The sequence below is a fragment of the Polistes fuscatus genome, unplaced genomic scaffold, assembly GCF_010416935.1.
Source record: "Polistes fuscatus isolate 324 unplaced genomic scaffold, CU_Pfus_HIC Scaffold3, whole genome shotgun sequence".
Taxonomy (NCBI): Eukaryota; Metazoa; Arthropoda; class Insecta; order Hymenoptera; family Vespidae; genus Polistes; species Polistes fuscatus.
Window position 1 is genome coordinate 1,366,786 of NW_025113107.1, and position 21,460 is coordinate 1,388,245.

At 37.4% G+C, this 21,460-nt stretch overlaps 1 protein-coding gene across 3 annotated transcripts in view; it reads left to right on the top strand.

Annotated features, from left to right (window-relative positions):
• Window positions 1-21,460, top strand: part of LOC122520021 (MOXD1 homolog 2) — a 180,565-nt gene that overhangs the window by 152,793 nt on the left and 6,312 nt on the right. For all 3 annotated transcript variants that reach the window (XM_043639903.1, XM_043639905.1, XM_043639904.1), the window contains exon 4: window positions 17,888-18,082. In XM_043639903.1, the coding sequence (XP_043495838.1) occupies window positions 17,888-18,082 (195 nt within the window). The remainder of the gene's footprint in view (window positions 1-17,887; window positions 18,083-21,460) is intronic.

Below are 21,460 nucleotides of genomic sequence, written 5' to 3' on the forward strand. Positions count from 1 at the left end.
ATCACGAGCAACAGAAACCTAGAGGAGGATCAAGCAACCAAAGCCTTCATAATCTCCGGATACCTTAGGGATATCATATGGAGAAATAAGCATATGAGCATTAAAAGCAAGGTACGCATATACAATACTTGTATCAGACCGATAATGACATATGCGGCAGAGATAAGTGCAGAGTCCACGATATCAAAACGTATCCTGAGAACTACAAAAATGAAAGATAGAAGAAGAAACAAAGAGATAAGAAAAGAATGTGAGACCCACGACGTGATAAGGTGGATAAGAGGGAGAAGAAGAGAGTGGCGAAACCATGTAGACGGGATGGACGACAGTAGGCTACCAAAGGTGGCAGAAACAGGAAAAATAGAGACAACGAGACCATCTGGAAAACCTCGAAAAAGGGGACATGAAAGTTGGACATAATCATCACAGGATTAACAAACGCCCTAAAAAGAGAACTTTATAGCTAATATATAACAGAACAAAGTCCCCCACTAATAATAATAATAATAATAATAAGAAGAAGAAGATATTATAATTATATTATATTATATTACATTATATTAAATTATAAATGTAGGTATTACGTTGTTAGAATAATAAAAAAGAAATTTCAAATATAAACTGTTAAATATAGACTTGTCCGACAAGTATTGACCTGTACTACTTCGTTCCACTCGCGAACATACCAACGAGTGGATATAATAATGTAAAAGAGACCCAGCTATATTGAGTTTCCATGTTTTCCAAGTTTCTACGATACAATGAAAACGCCGATATATACTTTGCAACTGAGTGTTAGAACCTTCATGGTATTGAATTTAACTGTCTGTGATAAATGTTTGATCAGTATTATTGAAAAGAGCTCGGGAACTGTTCAAAGAAACGATGAGAAGATATGAAAACGAGAAATGTAATTGAAGAGAAAAAATTTGCCCGTACGTAGATACTAGAGAAAGGGAGAGAGAGAAAGGGATTAAATTTATTAAACAGAGACGAAAACGGTTTTTTTTTCACTGAGAAAAAATCCAACCTCGAAATGTGGGACGAAATCGATTTGACTTTATTTTTTGAAAGAAGAAGCCATAATAATTAAAAATGAGAAACGGTAAAACCATTGTTGTACATCGTTGCAATCTTAGATTCTTCTTTCAAATATATGTACTTACATACGTAACACTTATTTTAAAAAAAAAAAAGAAAGAAAATACAATATATATGGAAATACATTTTTCACGAGTAATATCATCACTATAGACGTTAAAATAGCTTATCTATTAACAACGGAAGATAATACGTCGCGATAATAAATAATCTCCTGTATTCCTATATGCAAGCTCGCAACGTAAAGTATTCATTATCGATAAGAATGATCTTTGACTACTGTCTCGCGAGATTTCCTTAGAAATTAATTAATAAGTTGTTCGAAAGGAACTCTGGTAACTATTTTTTCTTTTCGTTTTGTTTTTTTATCGACCATTCACGTAAACTCACTTCACTCAACAAGTCAAGATATATCAACGATGAAAAGATCTTCTTTACCGATGGTATTAAAGCCAATCATTTCTTTTTTCGTTCTACTATCTGTTTTTTCTTGTTTTTTTTCCTTTCTTTCTATTCCCTCCATTCTCTTTATTTTTATCCATTTCTTCATTATATTTTATTACAAGAAAAAACAATGATTACAACGCTAAAAGATATTCATAATTAAAGCGATTTAATCAAAATCCTTTTGGAAACAATTGGAAAACTCAATAGCACAGTAAAGTTGTAATTTGAAGTAGAGAGAGAGAGAGAGAGAGAGAGAGAGAGGAAATTGGAGTTTACGTAATAGCAAAGAGATGTTAGAGGTAGGTTTACTTAGGAGAGAGGAAGCAGCGTTAAAATCTTGGAGAACGCTTTCGAAAATTGTGGTCTGTGTTCAATGGCGTGGTTAGAAACGAAGTTAAAGTCCATTGGGCTCCTCCAGCCAGGAACACGTGTCCACGAATCGTGGTAACTATTACGGTTTCAATCGGAGTTCTTCGAACTGAATCGTTCTAGTGGCATCACCTTTTGGATTATTAACCTTTAACCTTTCTCGGTTCACGAAACTTCCGGTTTACCTACACATCTTTCTCTCATTCTCTCTATTTCTCTGCTTCTCTCTCACAGACAGAGAGGTCTGTGTATTTATGTGTGTATGTGTTTGTGTGTGTGTGTCTTTTTCTCGAGCGCGTGCTCGTTAGTATACTTATGACGCACTATGGATTTAATGTAAAGCGCATTCGCGCCTCTGGCTAAAAACAAGAAACTCTTCTTAAAGAGAAGCATAGTTTCATGAGATACGATAAAACAGTTGATCGTTTTCTTCGAAAACATTGGTAAGTAAAAAACTAATCATAAGTTTAAATAGAAAACGAAATATCCTATATAATACGACTGTACAAATAATATATTTGTTCCGTACCATTTTAAACTATAAAAATGTAAGAAAAAGATTGTGATTATATTTTAAGAAAATATTAAGGCCACGCTCAAGATAAATCGTATTATTTTTAAAACGTCAGATTGAAGAAGTAATATTACTGGTTTAATAATAAACCAATTTAAGTAAGGTACGCTTTTCTTCACCCATTATTTTTTGATTTATCGAGCAATGCCGCTGCTATGAGATATCGATCGATAACAAACAAGGAAAAGAATAAGGATAATAAAAGAACGAAATTCGAAGGAAAAAAAGAAAGTGTTATAGTCTTACTCACACACACACACATACACACACACATACTTTTCATTCTTTACAACTGTTCTTATCAACAGAAATATAAAGTTCCATACTGTGTGGCGCTTTCTCTTTCTCTTATCTTTCCCCTGCCATTAGCGAAACGAAGCTTAATGCTAAGTGCAAAAGACAATGATTACCCGCGAAAGCTTCTTCTTTTCTCTCAATCTCTCTCTCTCCATTTTTTCTTTTTCTCCCTACCCTCACCCCTCTTCTTCTTCTTTTTGTCTTCCTTTCTTTCTCATCTTGTTCTTTTTCGTCGGTTAATGCGAACGTTTCATCGTCCTCGTGGTGGTGTGGTGGTGGTGGTGGTGGTGGTGGTAGTAGTAGTAGTAGTAGTAATACTGCTGTGACTGTCGTTGACAGGCCTTCTCCTCCTCCTCCTCTTGGATATAAATTACGAACGCTTCTTTTCAGGCATTTCTATCGTTATCACAGCTCGAACGACAAGGACGAAGCAATGCTCTAGCAAGCCGGTACCGATTTGTTGTTTACAATAGTAGGCAAAGTACGGAAGAATATAACACATAACCATACATCGCGGGCATACATACGTCAACATCGGAACGAGATCCGATGACGGCTGCACTAAAGCCAACTACGATGACGAAAGAATGAACGAAAGAACGAAAGCTACTTTTTTTATACGTTAGACGAACATAGACTATATTTGTGTTAGGTTTTAGATATGACGAAATTTTTGTTCGACTTATGCGTAACACCATAAAGAGATTAACATTGGTAAAGAAACAGAGAAATATCAAAATCGTAACAACAAGAGAGAAAGAGAATGAGAGAAATAGTCTTCGTGAAAAATACACTTTTTTTTCTTTTTTAATGAATAACGAAACTAGATTGAATGAATTAAAATGTCAGCTACAAAAATTCGTACTTTTTCCTTCCTTTCATCTGGTTCCTTTTTATTTTCTTTATTCCTACGAGAAGAGAAAGAGAGAAAGAGAAAAAAAGAACTCTTTTGTCGAATTGTTAACGACGGCGACGACCGGAAGTCCTTTCGAATCAATTCGAAACTTTTCGCGTGCTTGATTTTCTCTACCCAACTCTCTCGATTTTTGTATATCTCTTTTACTCATGAAAGGAAAAGACGAAAATTGCGGATGAATTTTATCTAACGTTTTGTTCGACGCAACTCAGGACATTTCATTCCGGTTGGATTTCTAAGTAGGTCAAAATGTCGAAGTAAGCATTTCCGTTTGTTGGTATTTCTATGCACTAAACTGCACTAAACCGAGCGTATATTTCTGATTCTTTCGTGTTTTTCTTTGCACATTTCTAGTACACATTTTTTCTCTTCTTCATCACTTTATCATCTTAAATACTTACTGTCTTTTTCATTCCTACGATTCAATTTAGAGATATAAATTAATAATTTATCGTTAATACGTTATTTCGAACGAAAAAATTAATCGAATCGATGATTACAAAAAATATACCTGATTATTTTGTTTTATTCTTATCTATTTTCGCATAAAAACGAAAATCAATCTCTCCGAGCGATGATGCACAACACGATTTTTCTCACCGCGTATCGGTTGAATAGGGTGGTGGTGGTTTTACATCCTCTTATTTTCCTTCGTATGTTTGGAAGATATAACGCGATTGAATACACTCGTTTGCACTACCAAGTAGCAAACACTTTTCCAGTATTCGCCACTCGATCTCCAATTTCTTCCTCCATATACAAAATCTACGTTGTTGGTTTGTTTATTCCATACCTCGATTTTCTGTAAAACCTTCTAAAGTCCTTGCATTTGTCCTCTTTCTCTCTCTCTCTCTCTCTCTCTTTATTTTTATCTTTCTTTCTTTATTTTGCTACCCCCAATACGATTGTTTGCCGATTTTTATTTCTTTTCTCTCTCACCTCGAATAATATTTTATTTACTAATGTTTATATTATCCAATCCAGAAGGATAGAAAACGTTATATTGTAAATCTGTTGTAAAAAAAAGAAAAACCAACGGATAAATTATTTTCTTTGCATATTAGAAAATAAAAGAAGAACGCACACGTAACGAGATGGATGTTACTTTCTCGGTCGCGTTTTATTTTTCATTACAAAAAAAAAAAAAGAAGAAAAAAAAGGAAAACACAAATGGAAAACGATCGTGGGCTATTAGCTCTTAAGTAAAAAGAAAAAGGAAAAAACATTGGTTAGGGTGATTTCGAAGAGTAGTAATTGAGCCACGCTCGTCCAATCAACGATACTCTGTTAATACATATCCACCCTACGATCCACCCCTTTCTCATTCAAACTCGGGCCAGACTAATTACTGATCGGGATAAGACGGGTAGTACTTGTAATGTACAACCCTTTACCTCTCTCACCCCATTCCGTTGTTCCCGAGATTCAACATTGAGAAATAGAGCAGGCAGGCAGGCAGTACAACACATTGTTAGCACACGTAGAGGGTTAAAGGAGAAGTAGAAGTAAATGTAGAATGAAAAAAAGGAAAGAAGAAGGGACTAAGGGGGCCGAAGGTGGTGCGCCGACGACTATGCTTGACCCGATGAACGCACAAGACGGAAAACAGAAATGAAAGAAAAGAAAGAAGAAAAGAGGGTAGTAGTAGTAGAAGTAGTAGTAGGGAGGTAAGGGGGATGATTTCCAAGCCGTGATAACGACTACTAGCATATCACCGGCGTACCACTTCTACCACAGATATGCGCATGTTTGTGTGCGCATAGAAGGAAGCTTAATGTGCGTCGTGGAAAAGTAGAAAGAGGGATGAAGAAGAAGAGGTAGGAGTAGTGGTGGTGGTTGGTTACTTCTTATGGAAAGGGCTTGCCCAGGGAGAACTGTGCTCGGTTGCTCTCTTAAGGGTGGAGATGTACTATACGTCAAGACAATAAGTACCATTAAGATAACGGCTACGAGGTGTGGTGGGGATGGTGGTGGTTATGTAGCAGATAACCCCCGCATGAATTCCACCAAGAAAGAGAGAGAGAATGGAGAGGATCCGCTAATGGAGGATTCCATTTTATACCGACATATATTTTTATACGTAGCATTCTCTTTCGATCTTCTTTCTCTCTACGTGCCTCGCCAGTTTGATGTCCCTTTAAAGTTTTCGGCTAACGATCCAATCTTTCGCCAATGCTCGAATAAGGGACCACTTTGCTTTCAGATCGGGAAGAAGAAGAGGTCGATTGCTTCATGATAATCTCGCTGGGTTTTAAGGCATTCTCTTTCGATCTTCTTTCTCTCTACGATGCCTCGCCAGTTTGATGTCCCTTTAAAGTTTTCGGCTAACGATCCAATCTTTCGCCAATGCTCGAATAAGGGACCACTTTGCGATTCAGATGGGAAGAAGAAGAGGTCGATTGCTTCATGATAATCTCGCTGGGTTTTAAGGGAGGGGCAAACAGACAGGCAGGCAGGTCCTCTCATCTTTTGTTCGAACAGAGGGACGATTGAAAATTGTCAAAGAAGGAGAGAGAGTTAGATACTCGATGATTGGCTTCTAGAACCATCGGTACACCCCTTCTTCTTCTTCTTCTTCTTCTTCAAGCACGATATTGCGTCAATGACTTCCATTGTCTCGGATTTTCTTGTTTTCCGTACTACACCGTTTAATCCTTGGCAAAGGTCCAATCTTTGCGCTTCCTGAATTCGAAACGAAGTCTCTCTCTTCGGACGATTGAAATTGATTGAGATTTCTTAATAGAACTCGTCGAATGCTTTACATTCAAAGGGAATCCTAATATTGTATTAGTTGTATCGAAATGATTAATACTATCGAATAATCCTCCTTTATATATATATTTACCTATGTATTCAAATCTATAATAGGACTATTCGTAAAATACGCGATAAGATAAACTCGAATACGTAACAGCAATCCTTGGCAAGTTTCCTTATGGGAATTTTCTGTTAAATGTCGGGGTTTGCGACAGTCAACGTCAAAAGTTCGGTTATCTCTCGATGTGTCCTCGAGACGACGCGACGCGACGCGTTCTCAAGGATTTCGGCAAGCTCAGCATGAACGAGATCCTAGGACCCGACGAGTCTGCAAAACGTTAAAACTTACGTTAGCTCGTTTATTCGTTCCTCTCTCCTTTTCCGTGTTATACTTTCTCGCTACGTTACCCAAGTGTCAGGACGTTCGAAACACCATAATGACGATGACGACGACGACGACGACGACGACGACATGCGACTATTATTACACGAATAATAATAATAATACTGGACTCTTTTAAAAAAAAAATTCATTTAAAAATGTCTCTAATTAAACGTCGATGTCGATTTTCTTTTCGTATGATTAATGAGAACGGGAGTATAATAACCATAATGCTCCGTCATTCAATGATAACGGTAAAATGTATACATATATATATTGAGGTAGTTGCAAACTCCCATCTCTATTCGCCATTCGAGAACACGATCGATATTTAAACAATTACAAAGAAAAGAGTAAGCGACTCAAGCACGGAATAATTCAGTACTCTCGGTATAAGTGATGTATCAGCTCTTGGACGAGATAGAGAGAGAGAGAGAGAGAGAGAGAGAGTGAGAGAGGGTGAAAGTACGCGTGTAATTCCAACTACGTGTGCGTACCTTTTGAAGAGAGAAAGAAAGAAAAGAAAAAAGAGAAGAAAAGAAGGGAACACACGGTGGAGGAGAAAGGAGGGTCTTCTATGTCATTAATTATGCAAGTACTGTACGTACTTATTCGCAGGCTTGCTGACGCGAATATCCGAACCGTGGATAGACCGTCGTAGGAGGAAATGAAGGAGAGAAAGAAGAAGGAAATAGAGAATTGAGAAGGATAGAACATTGTTACACACACTCGCGGGGGCGATAAACCTCATTCAAAAGTCTCTTGCAACGATAGTTTTTAATTCCGGTTATCGATCGACACCTACCGGTGTGTAGGAGGTGTATATTAAAAATTCTCTCTACTTTTATTCTTTGTAACAAAGAGAGAGAATTTTTCTTTTTTCTTTTTTTCTTTCTTATTACTCCTACCGGGATAAAATAGTTTAATATTTTGAAAATTATTTGTATTTAATTATATATATATATATATATATATATATATATATATATATATATATATATTATTATTATTATTATTATTATTATTATTATTATTATTATAATTGTAATGGATTTAAAACGTATCAAGCAACGATACAGCTTCGAAAGAGAACTTCTTGGAATATCTTTTAAAAGGAAAGCACTTCCAACAGGATATCGATGCCAAAGTGAGTCCAAGATAATGGAGTTTCCTAGAATAGATCCTTTTGGGTCTACCACCTTTGCGGGTGGAGTGAGGCAAATAACGTTGCAGAAACTCGTAATCGAATGTGGACAAGGTTCAATATTTGATCGAACGGTTTCCTTCCGTCTAGGCAAAGAAGGTTGGGTACCTACCGCAATTCCGGACACGATCTTACCTGGTTTCCTTGGCTACGTATCATGATTTCCTTCTTTACCGAGTATTAAGCTTTCTCGATCGATCATTTAATAAGAAAATGACAATAATTAACAGCGATTGTCTAACTTATTTTCATTCATATATCAAAATTTGTCTGAATTAAGTAAAACGTGAGTTTTACAGGAAAGAAGAGGGGAGGACAATTATCACGTCAATCAAAATAATAATATAATAATAATTATAATGATAATAATAATAATAATAATACCGGAATAAGAACGATCGATGGAAACGACACGTTAAATTGTTTCGACAAGAAATAAATATAAAAACTTTATTATTTTATTAAGAAAAAAATATAATAGATTGCGAGTATATATTTAGTAAAAAAAATGGGGTTGGGGGAGTAGGGAGGAATGTGGAACGTCGAAAGATTTTGGCGAAATATTCGTTCGATCTATCGGAAAGTCGTACTTCAGCCAAACAAATCCTATGGAATAAACGTCTAGCAGCTAGTTACGATTCGTATCCCGCTGGCAGCGTTCTCTGATCCGGTTCAGATTTAGTCGAATGCTTAGTTACGTTGGACGCCACTACCCTCGGAAAGCATCGACGAGGAAAGAGGGGATGGTGAAAGGTGAATCGAGTGATAGGCAATGTTACTAGTGTTGGTGCAGTGCTTGATGGTGGTGGTGGTGTTGGCGATGGTGGTGTACTTGACGGTGCTCGGCAGAAGTTTCAAGCGAGTTTACTCGTTAATGACTGAGTACATAGCGCATACGTGCTCAGGTATGCCGGTGGCCACGTATTCCCCGATGTTGGTTCATCGGGCTTTACGTTGATGAACAGAACATCGGAAGCATCGTCGATACGCCAAAGCAAAACGATACAATTCTTGTTAGGCTACCTACTATCTCACTAAATTCCTTCTTCTACTTTTTTTTTCTACTTCTGCGATTGTTCGACTTTTTTTTAGGAACTACCTAACAAAATCAACATATATATTTCATTTTATTCCTTCATAAGGCAAAGAAAATGAAAATAAAACTAAACGAAATATCCTAATGTCAGATTTACCTAGAAAATAATAAATCTATGTGAAAGACAAATCCCAAAGTACAAAGTACTTTCTGGTACTATCCTACTACTACTACTTTGGTATTATCCCAAGTACCAAAATCCCCCAAGGACCATCCCTTACCCGTAACCATCCTTGTCTTTCATTGTCCAGAGTCAGTCGACGTTTACTGCGAATTAAAGGGTTGTGCATTGTTGACGAACAAACTCGCCCTGCCGTTTTCTTTTTCGTTGAGTGTCAAAATCGTCACCGAAATAACAACAAGGCAACAGAAAAATAACAAGGTAGACAGGTAAACGCTACGCATGTCCTTCGACTAGACGTAAAAAAAGAAAGAAAAAAATGACCGAAAAAAAAAGGACGGAAAGATGTAAAATCTCGAATTTTTCAATTTGTTTATCGGCCTTGTTTGTCCATTCAAATCGCAAAGTGCTTTTCATCCTCACGTAATATCCTGGCAATGCAACGGGATATTTTTGTTAGTTTTGAATATTGTGTAAAGCATGAAGCAACAGTGAGAAATAGAGAGAAAGAACTATATACAAAAAAAAGGGAAAAAAAAAGCAGAGGGAAGTATTGGCAGGCAGGCGTAAGCAAAAAATGTTACAGAATTCGCGTTGAAACTGACCTTTACAAACGATTTATTATTGAGTCGATGTTAGAACGCGTTAGGAAAGCAATGCGAAGCATGGGGGTTGGGATGGGTGGATGGGGGGGGGAGGAAGATGGGGGTCTGGGAAAGAGAATTAAAAAAAAAAAAAAAAAAAAACAAAAATAACTCGCTGGTTGGCGCACCAATAGTTTGTATACCTTCGCTTTAACTCGCACGCTTAAAGTCATTATTCACCAAGCGAGAACCGTAATCTGCTAACTTAATCACGCGATTCTAAAATTATCGTTCGGGTTGTTCTCCCTGGCCTTGCGAAGGTTATATCTATTCTATCGAGGAGGAGGAGGAGGAGGAGGAGGAGGAGGAGGAGGAGGATAGTTCCCTTTTCGTTTTAATCGAAAGAAATTTTTAACTAGAAAATAATATTAGAACTATACTAATCGTTGTCTGATCAACAAATCGACATCGTTAAAAATCCTCTTAATCGTGCTACAATATCATTGAAATGATTTTTCCATTATTTCGTTGGGTGCTTTTTTTTTATTTTATGTTTTTTCGACAAAATACATACACACACGCACACAAAATAATACACTTGTAAGACGAAAACCGAGTATTCAAGTCCAAGGACGATGTAGCCAATAAAAAAAAAGGAACAGGCTAGTATCGAGCGACATTGAAAAAAAAAGGAAAAACAAAACCAATTCGTAACTTCCTAAATAAAATATTCTGATCGCGTATATTCTACGTGGGGCACACGCTCGAGACAGACAGGATTCTCCGTACGAATTTGAATCTAATCGCGCGTAGACGTGCGTGCTTCGTAGTCGAGAGGTCTTGCGACAGTTTCAATAGGGGTGCACCGTTACAGATGAATGCTCTCACCACCACCTATATGTTATGCATACCCCGTTCACGGAACCTTTATCTCTCTCTCTCTCTCTCTCTCTCTCTCTCTCTCTGTCTCTCTTTCTCTCTTTCTCTTTCTATCTTTCGGATAGATAGATGAACTCGCGAGAAATCTCGACAAGATTAATCACTCCGATGTTGTCGCGTACCGTGACCGAGTTACTACGGCTGAAAGACGAGTATAAATTTTATTACCAAAGGGAGAGGTAAGGAGGGAGAAAGTTTGTAACAACTCGGACAGAATCTTCGTTGTCGTAGTTCGACACATGCTGAAGATACACTACTCGTCCAAAGTACTTTCATGAAACTTAAAAGGAAATAAGTTAAGTTTCTAGTTCGAAGTGAAGTCGTCGTCTTAGTTATCGATTTGAGGGAGAATTATGAAATTCACCTTTTTTAACCTGCTTCTTCTGTTCTTCTTTTCTTTTTCTTTTTTCTGCGTGCAGTTTGTGTAAGTAGGTGAAAGACCAAAGAAAGGAGTATAGCAAGTAGGTACGAAGGTATGGTTCGAAGACGCGGAACATAAAAAGAAGGTTCACACGGACGTAACACGAAGAAGACCGAGAACCGTGAGCACGCACATAGAAGGGTTGATAGGGTCGAGTAGGAAGAATGGCGGGGTTGTAGCGAGAGAACTGAGCGTCCAGAGTTTGAAGCTCTTAATTGCTTTTTAAAACTTTCAAGTTCGACTCTCCCACCCAAGCCAAGCCAAGCCAAGCCAAGGCTCTCCCTTCCCCCTCTACCCCTCCACCACGCTACTCCTCTCCACCTTTTTCTTTCTTCTTTCTACGCCGGCAACCCTTTGCATTCTACTTAGGAATGTTCAATATTAGTTTTCCCTATCGGAGTTGCGAACACGGTCGATACGTCGAAAGTAGGAAAGAAGGAAAAGGAGGAAAAACAGAGGGGGAAATTACTCGAAGTAGGGAAAGAAGGAAAAGGAGGAACAACGAGGGGAAAAATAAGGAGGAAGGGGATGTAAAGCAGGTGGAGCAGGAAATGAGAGAGATAAGGTTGGTAGAGAAACGGAGATGGGAGTATAATGAGCGAACAAGATGATAAAGACAGAGAACGAGCGATGGGAGCGAGGATGATCGGCGGACGTAAGGGCTCTAAACAGTCTGATAAACTAGCTACTAGTTTTTGTACTCGAGCCAGTAACGTTGCCGCGAAGGAAGCCAATTGGAGAGGGGGATGGAGCGGTACACTGATTTTCAGTTTGCGAGTGGGGAAGACTTGCCAACGTATGGGGGGGGGTTGAGGGATGGGGGGGAAAAAGAAGGAGTTGGTAAAGAGATTTGTACAGGAGTGGCTAGTACCGAACAAGTGGGTGAGGAAGTAAAAGCGGGAAAGGAAGGCGGGCGGTTCGGGTCGGGATGAGGGACGGAGTGTAACATTAGAAGGGCCCTTTGTTCTTTCTGGGCAGCTCTAAGGGGGGGGGTGGGTGGGTGGTGAAAGGGAAAACAAACACGGGAAGAAAGGAGCACTGCGGGTGTATGGGAAAGGGCGGATCTAACTTTCGATTGTTTGTTTCGGTCCTTTAACCTCTCTCCCCTCTTCTTTTTCCCTTTTTCTCAATTTGTGTGGGTATGTATGTATCTCTCTCTCTCTCTCTCTCTCTCTCTTCTTTTACTACACTTGCATGCTGGCAAGAAAAAGGGAAAGATGTAGCAGCGCCTGATACTTTTATTGCTTCCCTCAAGTTTCAACCTTATCCGCCAGCAGCAATGTTTCTTAATATACTTGGAAAGCTCTTGCTTGTCATGGAAATTAATTAACGTGGGCTACTTCTTTCGCTTTGTCTTATTACTTCGAAAGAAATTTCAATCGTTTAAAAGGTTTATCTTTGACAAGAGAGAGAGAGATAAAGAGAGAGAGAGTTACGCTAGCTCGTAAAAAAATCCTCGATGAATTTTCATTCAATCTAAAATATGCATTACTCTGGTAAACCGTTCCGATCGAATAACATGCTTTTCTTTTTTTTTTATCTTTCGAGAATTTACGATTTATTACTTCGGCTTTATCCTATTTTATTCTCCAATAGATCGAGAACGTTGTTACTAAAAGAATGCTTTTTTCTTACTCTCCCTATTTTCTCTGCCTTTTTCTTTTCACGGTGAATGATTATTTTCTAAAAAGAAATAGAAAGAGTAAGAGTCTAAGAGAGAGAGAGTGAAAGAAGAGAGTCATTTGAAAGCATAGCTTTACTTTTCGAAATTGGAACTCGCCCTTCTGTTTTTTCTCCCACCGGTGGTAGTAGAAAGTTTCATTCGCGAGTAACAAGTTCTGCCAAGGGATAAGGCAAAGGTAAATTAGAAAGAAAGAGAGAGAAAAAAGAGAGAGAGAAAGAGTAGGGTGGAACAAGGTGAGGGCTGGTCATGGACGAGTTTATAACTTAGGGTTCACAGGTCAAGAGCCTTTCGAGAATGCCTTAAATGTTTCATTCTCAATGTCTTAAACTTCCGAATATTTTTTTGAAAGAATTAAAAAGGTTTTACGGCGTTCATTATTATTATTATTATATTATTATTATTATTATTATTATTATTATTATTATTATTATTATTATTATTGTTATTATTATTATTATTATTATTATTATAATTATATTATATTATTATTATTAGTTGTCTATCAAAGAGAGAGAGAGAGAGAGAGAGAGAGAGAGAGAGGGAGAAAAGAGAGAAGATTTTCTTTTTGAAAGATCCCTCTATATGACAAAAAAAAATTAGTATTATATTTCTACTTAGAACGGATAAGGAAAAAGCTTATCCTACTTCTCTTTCTCTCTCTCTCTCTCTCTATATCTCTCTTTCTTTCTTTCTTTCTTTCGTTCCCCTTTTTATACCAATTCAACGTAGAATCCCGACTTTACGATTGGAACTTTCCAACGCCATGGATCTTCTCTCACCCTTCGGGAACTCTTCGAGAACCGAAAAGATTTTCCCGAGCGATCGCACCCGAAGAAAAGGGGAAGTATTAATCTAATTCACCCTACTCCCTCCGGCGGCCATAATTTTTACTTGTTCCTGAACACCGATGAAAAGATTTCGTCTTTTCTCTTTCTTTCTCTCTCTTTCTTTCTTACTTTTTCTTTCTATTCCCATACCTACCTTATCGTCAAACTTCAAAATCCTGGAATATCTAGAAACGCTAGGAGAGAGTCCCTTTACAACTCCGTAGCTTCTCCGAAAGTCGTTCGTTCGTTCGTTCGTTCGGATTGCGTTTTCGACGTCACCAACTTCGAACCAAAGTCGGCCTTAATATTCGTCTTTCCGTCCAATAGAAGATAGTTTCCTTTTCTCCCTCTCTTTCTCTCTCTCTCTCTCTTAGTAAAGTATAAGCCGTACCTTTGGAAAAGTACAGTTTTTAAGAAAAGTAAGTAAAAAAAGAAAACCGAATAAGAATAGAAATGAAAAGAAATGGGGAGAGGTCTTGGCATATAGCATAGGAGTAGGAAGGACCAAGTCTTAGGAATCGCGTGATTCCTATTCTCCTTCTCACGCGATGCCCGTTTCCTACTATCGACCTTTCATCTTGGCCGAAGGAAAGGTTTTCCACCCAAAAGACCCTAACACGAGCTCCAGTAACAAACCGACTCCTCGTCGACTGCTGGCTCTCACCCTTGGAATCTTTCGATCTAGGTCGAGCCTTGATATCTATCCTAAACTATCCAATTCAGGTAAACGGGCGCCCAATTGTCTCGGTCGACTGAAATAAACGTTGAATATAACGGGTGGTTCGAAAAGGTGAGGAAGCAAAGAACGAGAGATTGCAACGGGGGTTGGTAAGAATGACCTTTTATCGAAATATTCCCTTGGTGTACGGTAAAATTCTGTTTATCCGTCTCTTTGTGAAAGCGCTTAAGGAATCGGGGGATGGGTTTGCTTGCCGATTATCGAAAAACGAAAATGGCTGACGCGTGAGTGGCCTGCGAATCTACGATCACCTTATTCTCGATCGCTAGCACTCGACTACGTAATTCGTTAAAGCTACTACCTTTTGCTAGCCATTGCCCCACTAATGCTATTGCAATTGGTCGACTCTAATTCGTTAGAATCTAGCTAGCTAGGTAGCTAGCTTTTCTACCATTCTATATATTTCTCCCCTTTTTCTTTCTCTCAAACTCTGGCAGATCGGATCCACGAAGTGCTTCTCCGTCGATTATTCTTCGGTATCGGCGAACGATTCGTTACACCTAGCGCGTGTTGGTTCCTTTCCCTTCCCTTTCGAACCGAACGAGAGCTGCTCGTTCATTGAGCCGCTCGATCACGAAGCTAGAACGAGGATGGATTGTGGATATATAGGGTTGTGCCACTTGGCGTGAATACGTTCAGGGAAAATTGGTATATACTAGTAACCTCTCTACTCTCTCTCTCTCTCTCTCTCCCTCTCTCTCTCTAATACCATGGATATTACCTCATTGGAAATTGAGTATCAAGGGAAATTACTTTTGTTATGTTTTCAAACTCGTTGAATGATTTCAAATGAATTATTAAACCCTAATAACAAATAAAGGATAATGTAGAGCAATATTTCGTATTATTATTAATATCGATTAACGAAGATTTCTAAATACGATACGATACGATAAGATGAATTATCTTTTAACAAGTACCACGATAACGAACTTCCACGTAGCCAAGATTTTAGATAAGATCAAAGACCCCCCCTGAAATGATTTCATCGTACCTTTAAACCGAACGATAACGATCGACGAAGATCCCGCGATCTTAGCAACGTCTACAACCATTCTGCTCGAAAACGAGGCAGCGGCGGCATCGTGGATTGCATCTGGCCAATGCTCCAATCAAGTACAATCGTCCTAAATTGTAAGTGGCCCATAGAAGCCACCCCTCTTATCGTCCTTTCCAACCCCTCTAGAATTTGGCACGTTGCAAGAAGATCGATATATGTATCTACGTATTTCGGAGGTCAAAACTTACCGGCAGACTGTGACTGCGGATAGGTACTCTCTTCTAATTACTTGGTTACAATTGGATATCGACATAACGATGACTATATTACGTCCTTACCTAATTATACAACGATCATTAATGCAAATATTACTGCGAAACTCGTTATAATTAATAAGCAGTCGTGCGTATATTTCCGTTTGTACGTGAACGCGCCTGAGTGGTATAGTATTCAGAATCAACTGAATTTCTACTCTAACCCTGGATAGCCTGGGGGCCCTTTTCTTCCATTCCTTTGGAGATAGGGTGAATGCTATATGCGTGGCTCGCACCTCGACAATCTAAACGAAGATTATTATTATTATTATTGCTCTTCATGCTGCTGTTGCTATTGCTGGTCTACTCTTTCAGCTCCTGTTTTTGCTCCTGCTCCTACTCCTGTTGTTATTCCTGCCTCTGCTATGCGTAAAATGGAATTGATCCCTGAGGCGCGTACCATAAATCTTTGTCTCGAAATGAAAGTAGTTTAGATTGATTGCACGTCGAATTCACGTGGGCTACGCTTAGAGTTAGAAATATAAAATGATCGGGATGGGGAAGGGTTGCGAGAGGAGGGAGAGGGGGAGGGGGAGTGGTGGAAGAAATCTCTTCTAATTGGAAAATAGAAAATATCTAAAGATCAATTTTAAAATTCGCTCAAAGGGATGATGAAAAATGTTATTCCTAATGTATACTCCAAACCTGGAGATTATCAATGCAGCATTAAAACAAAGGATTCATTACGTATGGTCATTAATCAACCACCACAGGGAACGATTTATTCGCTGCTTTTCTTTCAATCGATCGATTTTCAACTCTTCAAGCATAACGCCTGATACCTGAATTATTATTCGAATTGACTTTTCATGTTTTTTAATAGCATCCGAATGAGACATTTATGAAATTTGTTATCCTTTGTATAATATTACGTAGCCCTTTATAGAGTAAAGAATTTACTTAAAAAGGGGAATTTTTCGATCGAAATTATTTTGATAATACATATACAAATCATATATTATTATTGAATATATTGCAGAAAAGCGAGATGAAGTGTGTGTGTGTGAGAGAGAGAGAGAGAGAGAGAGGGAGAGAGAGATTTCGTTAATTGATCGAATGTGTGCTTTATGAAGACGAAACGTTGCATAGTATCATCGTGGTTGGAACGTTGCCAAGAATAAAGTAAAGACGCATTTCATGCTAGCACAATACTAACTGGCTCGCAATAAGATGAATTGTAGGTAAATGCATTTGACTGTTTCCACGTTTAGGAGGTTCATTGAAAAGTGAATTATTTGCGAAACTGATAGTGTTCGATCTAGTTTTGAAAAGTTCTTTTTAAAAATTCTTTCACGTACGAATTGTCGTTCATAAATAATCTCCAAGGTATTTCGAAATTTTTAACTCGTAAAAATCGATTAAAACCGAGTTTTTACTTTATTTTGTTATTTTTATTTTCTTTTTTTACGCTGATGTATACGAATGCTACATTTTTATTCTCATTTGAAAAACGAAAACGAAAGAAAATTCTATCGTAATAAATCTTCTTGCGAAGAATCAGGGAAGAAATGTTATTGCGAAAGGCGTGCTCTCTTTTTCCTCTTTCTCCCTCCCTTCTCTTTCTCTCGAAAAGCTTCAAATACGATTTATTTGATTCTGTGCCAATCGGTACTCCGTTGCGGATACTAATCGACTTAACGTCTATTTCACTTTACCTCGAATGTATAACTCATTCCCAAGGGTTCTTTTTTTTTCCCTCCTTCTTTATTGGAATGCATAGAGCTTTTCAAACAATTCGATTTATTAACTTTATGTAACTTTGCTATATTTAATCCGTAACAATGGTATATAAAGGATTACGAATTTAGTAACGTTCGTAAAGATTATTGCTTACGTAAATGGAAAATTTTATAACTAATTCATATCATTTATATGTTCATTATTATTTCATTCAATTAATTATCAATTATTTTCAATGTATTTAAAATTTTCGAATGTTGACAGCCAACGGCGATCATTTATTAATGATATTACGATATTATCTATTATATATTAATATGTTCATGCTTAATTAAATGAAATACCAAGTGAAACGCTTTTAAATAACACTAAGCATAATTTAAATTAGAAAATATCAATGTGATGTACTACTAAAATATTTTTGAAACCTTTCAGAATGACACGATGCAAGTTGTCTGGCAGTATCACGCTAAGGAACCTGCATCAGTAGCCGGTGTTTTACCTGGTCATGGTGCGGTAAAAGGATCAAGGCCGTTGTATTTAGTTCAAAGAGATACACAACCAAAACGTTCGTCGTATAATCATGAGAGTGAAGCTGTACTGAAAACCTGGGACATATTGAATCACGAGGTAGGCACACATTCCTTTATTTATATATAATATAAAAAAAGAACATACATACACACACACACACACTTATAAAAATGAGATGTCGAACTAATTTATTTATCGATTGACGTAATATCTACATTAGCTCAATTTCATGAAGAAACAAAAAATTAAAATTAAATACTCTCCGAGGAACGTATTAAAAACATATGCATGGATACGTAATGAAGAGGATAGATTTTACGAAATAATGAGAAAGAAGAAAAAAAAAATAATTAAAGGAAGGGAGAGAAAAAGAAAAAATTTCAAGAGAGAGAAAGAGAGAGAGAGAGATAGAGGAAAAGTAAGTAAACGTTCTCATACAAATTCATCGGCTAAATTTCGCGAAAAGGGCGAAGGAAAGACGATTAAGGAGTTTTAATTGGAGTTTGGCGAAGTGGATCGCGTTAAAATGGCGTATCAGCCCAGGGAGATATTATACTGTATAAGGTCGATTTTCGTTACATAGCCGCGGACACTACCAATACTCTTCTAACCTCCCCCCTCCTCCTCCCTCTCCTATTCCTCCTCCTTCGATATAGCTCACACTCATAAAAGCAGTTTAAAAGCGGATTAAGTTCAAAACTCGAGTTTTCTCCTCTTCTTCCGCCCCGTTTATTTTTCTTCTTAATTTAGTTTTAACCATTTTCATTCATTCGAAATATTCTCGGTGCGATACAACTTTGGTATGATTGATATTAAACGATAAACTAAACCGACGCACCTGTATTTGAATGTAACTTTTTTTAGGAAACCATTACTAGGTTTGAAGAGAGAAACGCAGGTAGAAAAAAAAAAGAAAATTGAAATTCAATATTCTCGAGGGTTGAAATTTAAATTCAAACTGTCCCGTAGTAAAACTCTGTACGTGATTTTACGCCAGCGCTTTACGTATAGATATATATGTACCTACGCCGAAGTATCAAACTTTTTTTTTTATTTTTTTTTGTTTCAATTATTTTTCGGTATCAAACTTTGTTCATAAAAAAGTAACTAATTTTTGCCGATTATAATCTAAGAATTTAAAAAAAAAAAATTTATGATAACGTTCGAGCTTACTCATCGGAGAGAAAAGAAAAATCATATAAGCAGCTCGCGCATATAAGAGCTCGACCAACCACTTCGTATGTTTATTTCGCAGTAGCTATATAATCCTACAAACTTCCTGCATCTTTATTGTTTTTATTACTTTTCCTCTTTTTTTTTTTTTGCGAGATTTTACTTGCCTCTCTCTATTCATTATTTCGTTTATTTCTTCCTTCTCCATTATAATTTAGATTCCACGTATTATTCCATAGCTTCGTATTTTAAGCCTCTCTCTCTCTCTCTCTTTTTCTTTCTCTCTCTCTCTTTCTAAGATTTAACAAGACTTTTATTATCATAAAACTTCGAAACTTAAAATATCCCCATTCATTTTCCTTTATTCTTTATAACATCCGTATATTTTACGAGTGTCATATAAGAAAGTTTATTGTAGTTACAATTTTATTCGCACAAAAAATTCCGTTGTATATGAAAATATCTAACTAAACCACTTGGAAAAGTATTTAAAAGAAAAGTAAATATTCCATTTGAATCTGGACGCGAACTATTGTAAACTCAATAAAAAAAAAAATATCCGATGAATGCGACGCAATAGTACTTTCTATTTGTATATATAATATACATTTTAATATCAATAGATCGTATACAAGAGTGTCTCGGTGTGAGAAAAAAAAGGGCAATATAGATGTAAGGATCATACAAAGAACTATTAGAATTCTTTCTTGATCTTTGGATACTTTCCTCCTCCGCCTCCTTCTTCTTCTTATTCTTCTTTTTTTCTTCTTCTTCTTCTTCTTCTTCTTCTTCTTCGTCTTCTTCTTCTTCTTCTTCTTCTTCTTCTTCTTCTTCTTCTTCTTCGTCGATATCGTTCTGTTTTTGTCACGTGCCGTAGAGGTTGCATTGAGAAACGCACGCTCCACACACGATTGCATTTTCTACTACTGTATTTACAAACACATGGATGCTCTTTCTCTCTTTCTCTCTTTTCGTTCGATGAGTGTATATGATAGAGAGAGAGAAAGAAAAGTCTCCTCTCATACCACGATGTGGAAGCAGCGGTCGCACGTGAGATGAATGTTCGAACGCGTTTAACGTTCCGAGTATACGAGTGGATTTTTATCCGATGCAAGCCACGAAGCATTGTGCCGCACGAATTTATGACGACATAAATCTTAACCGGGTCACATCCGGCAAAAACTATTCGTTCATTAGCGTCGTCGGGTCATAGATTATCGGAAGGGACGAAAGAGAGAGAGAGAGAGAAAGAGAAAGATAGGGAGAGAGAGGGAGAAGGGTGAGTATCGTTGAAATCGGACAATGCTAATTCCGCTTAGCGATTCTCCATCGAAAGGCCGTTTATAGTTTATATCGAATCGAATTTAGGCCAATCGAAATGTGTTACTACCGTGAACTACGACTAAATCTCAACTAGCGAGATAATCGCAAAATTCATCGTTAACTCGTGCCAACGTGGATTAATGGTTGAGAAATTATTCGTTTAAACTAATGAAATTTTGTAATAAAGAAAAAATAATCGATCGACTTGACGAATATTTTTCCCATTTTCCTTTTTAAAATTTAATCAAATAATTTGATTTCGTCTAATTTTAAAACGTCAAAATTATCATATCTTCCAACCTATTTCTCTATTATTTCTAGCAAACCGACGTTTTTCTTTCTTTTTTGTTTTCTCGATAAGGGGGTCGTGAAATAAAAATATGAAATCGCTGAGAAATATATATATTTTCCAATTATCTCTCGGTACATAATGAACTCGCTCCCTAGATTTATTCATGAGGGGTAAAGAAAAAGATTAAAAATAAAAAAGGAAGGACTACTTTTCATAGACGGCGAATCGCGTTTCGGGCTTATCTTTCGTAAGAAACTTTCCGAGGTCAGGGTTGAGAGAGAAGCGTTCGTCGTGTTATCTGATAAAACTCGCGATGTTGGAGCGTTTCGCAGACGCATTTCGCCACGCTGCAAAACTCTAGAAACGCGTTTGTGGTTTTAATTGTCGTAGACGGAGTCAGCCATCTCTTCGTACCAGCCGGATGACGGAAAAAGATAAAGTTGCCGCCGAGGAAGTTTATTCTCTTTTCTTTTTCTTTTTTTCCTTACGCGAATGCCACGATTCTACTTGCTTCTTATTTTATTCTTTTTATATTCTATCTTCTTCTGCTTCTGCTTCTCCTTCTTCTTCGTCTTTGTCTTCGTCTTCGACTTAGTCTTCTTCGTTTTCATTCAATACCAACTACCCTCCTCGTCTTTCTCGGTCTCATAAAAGGAAGTAGCCGACCGGTCAGATAACTTTCTATC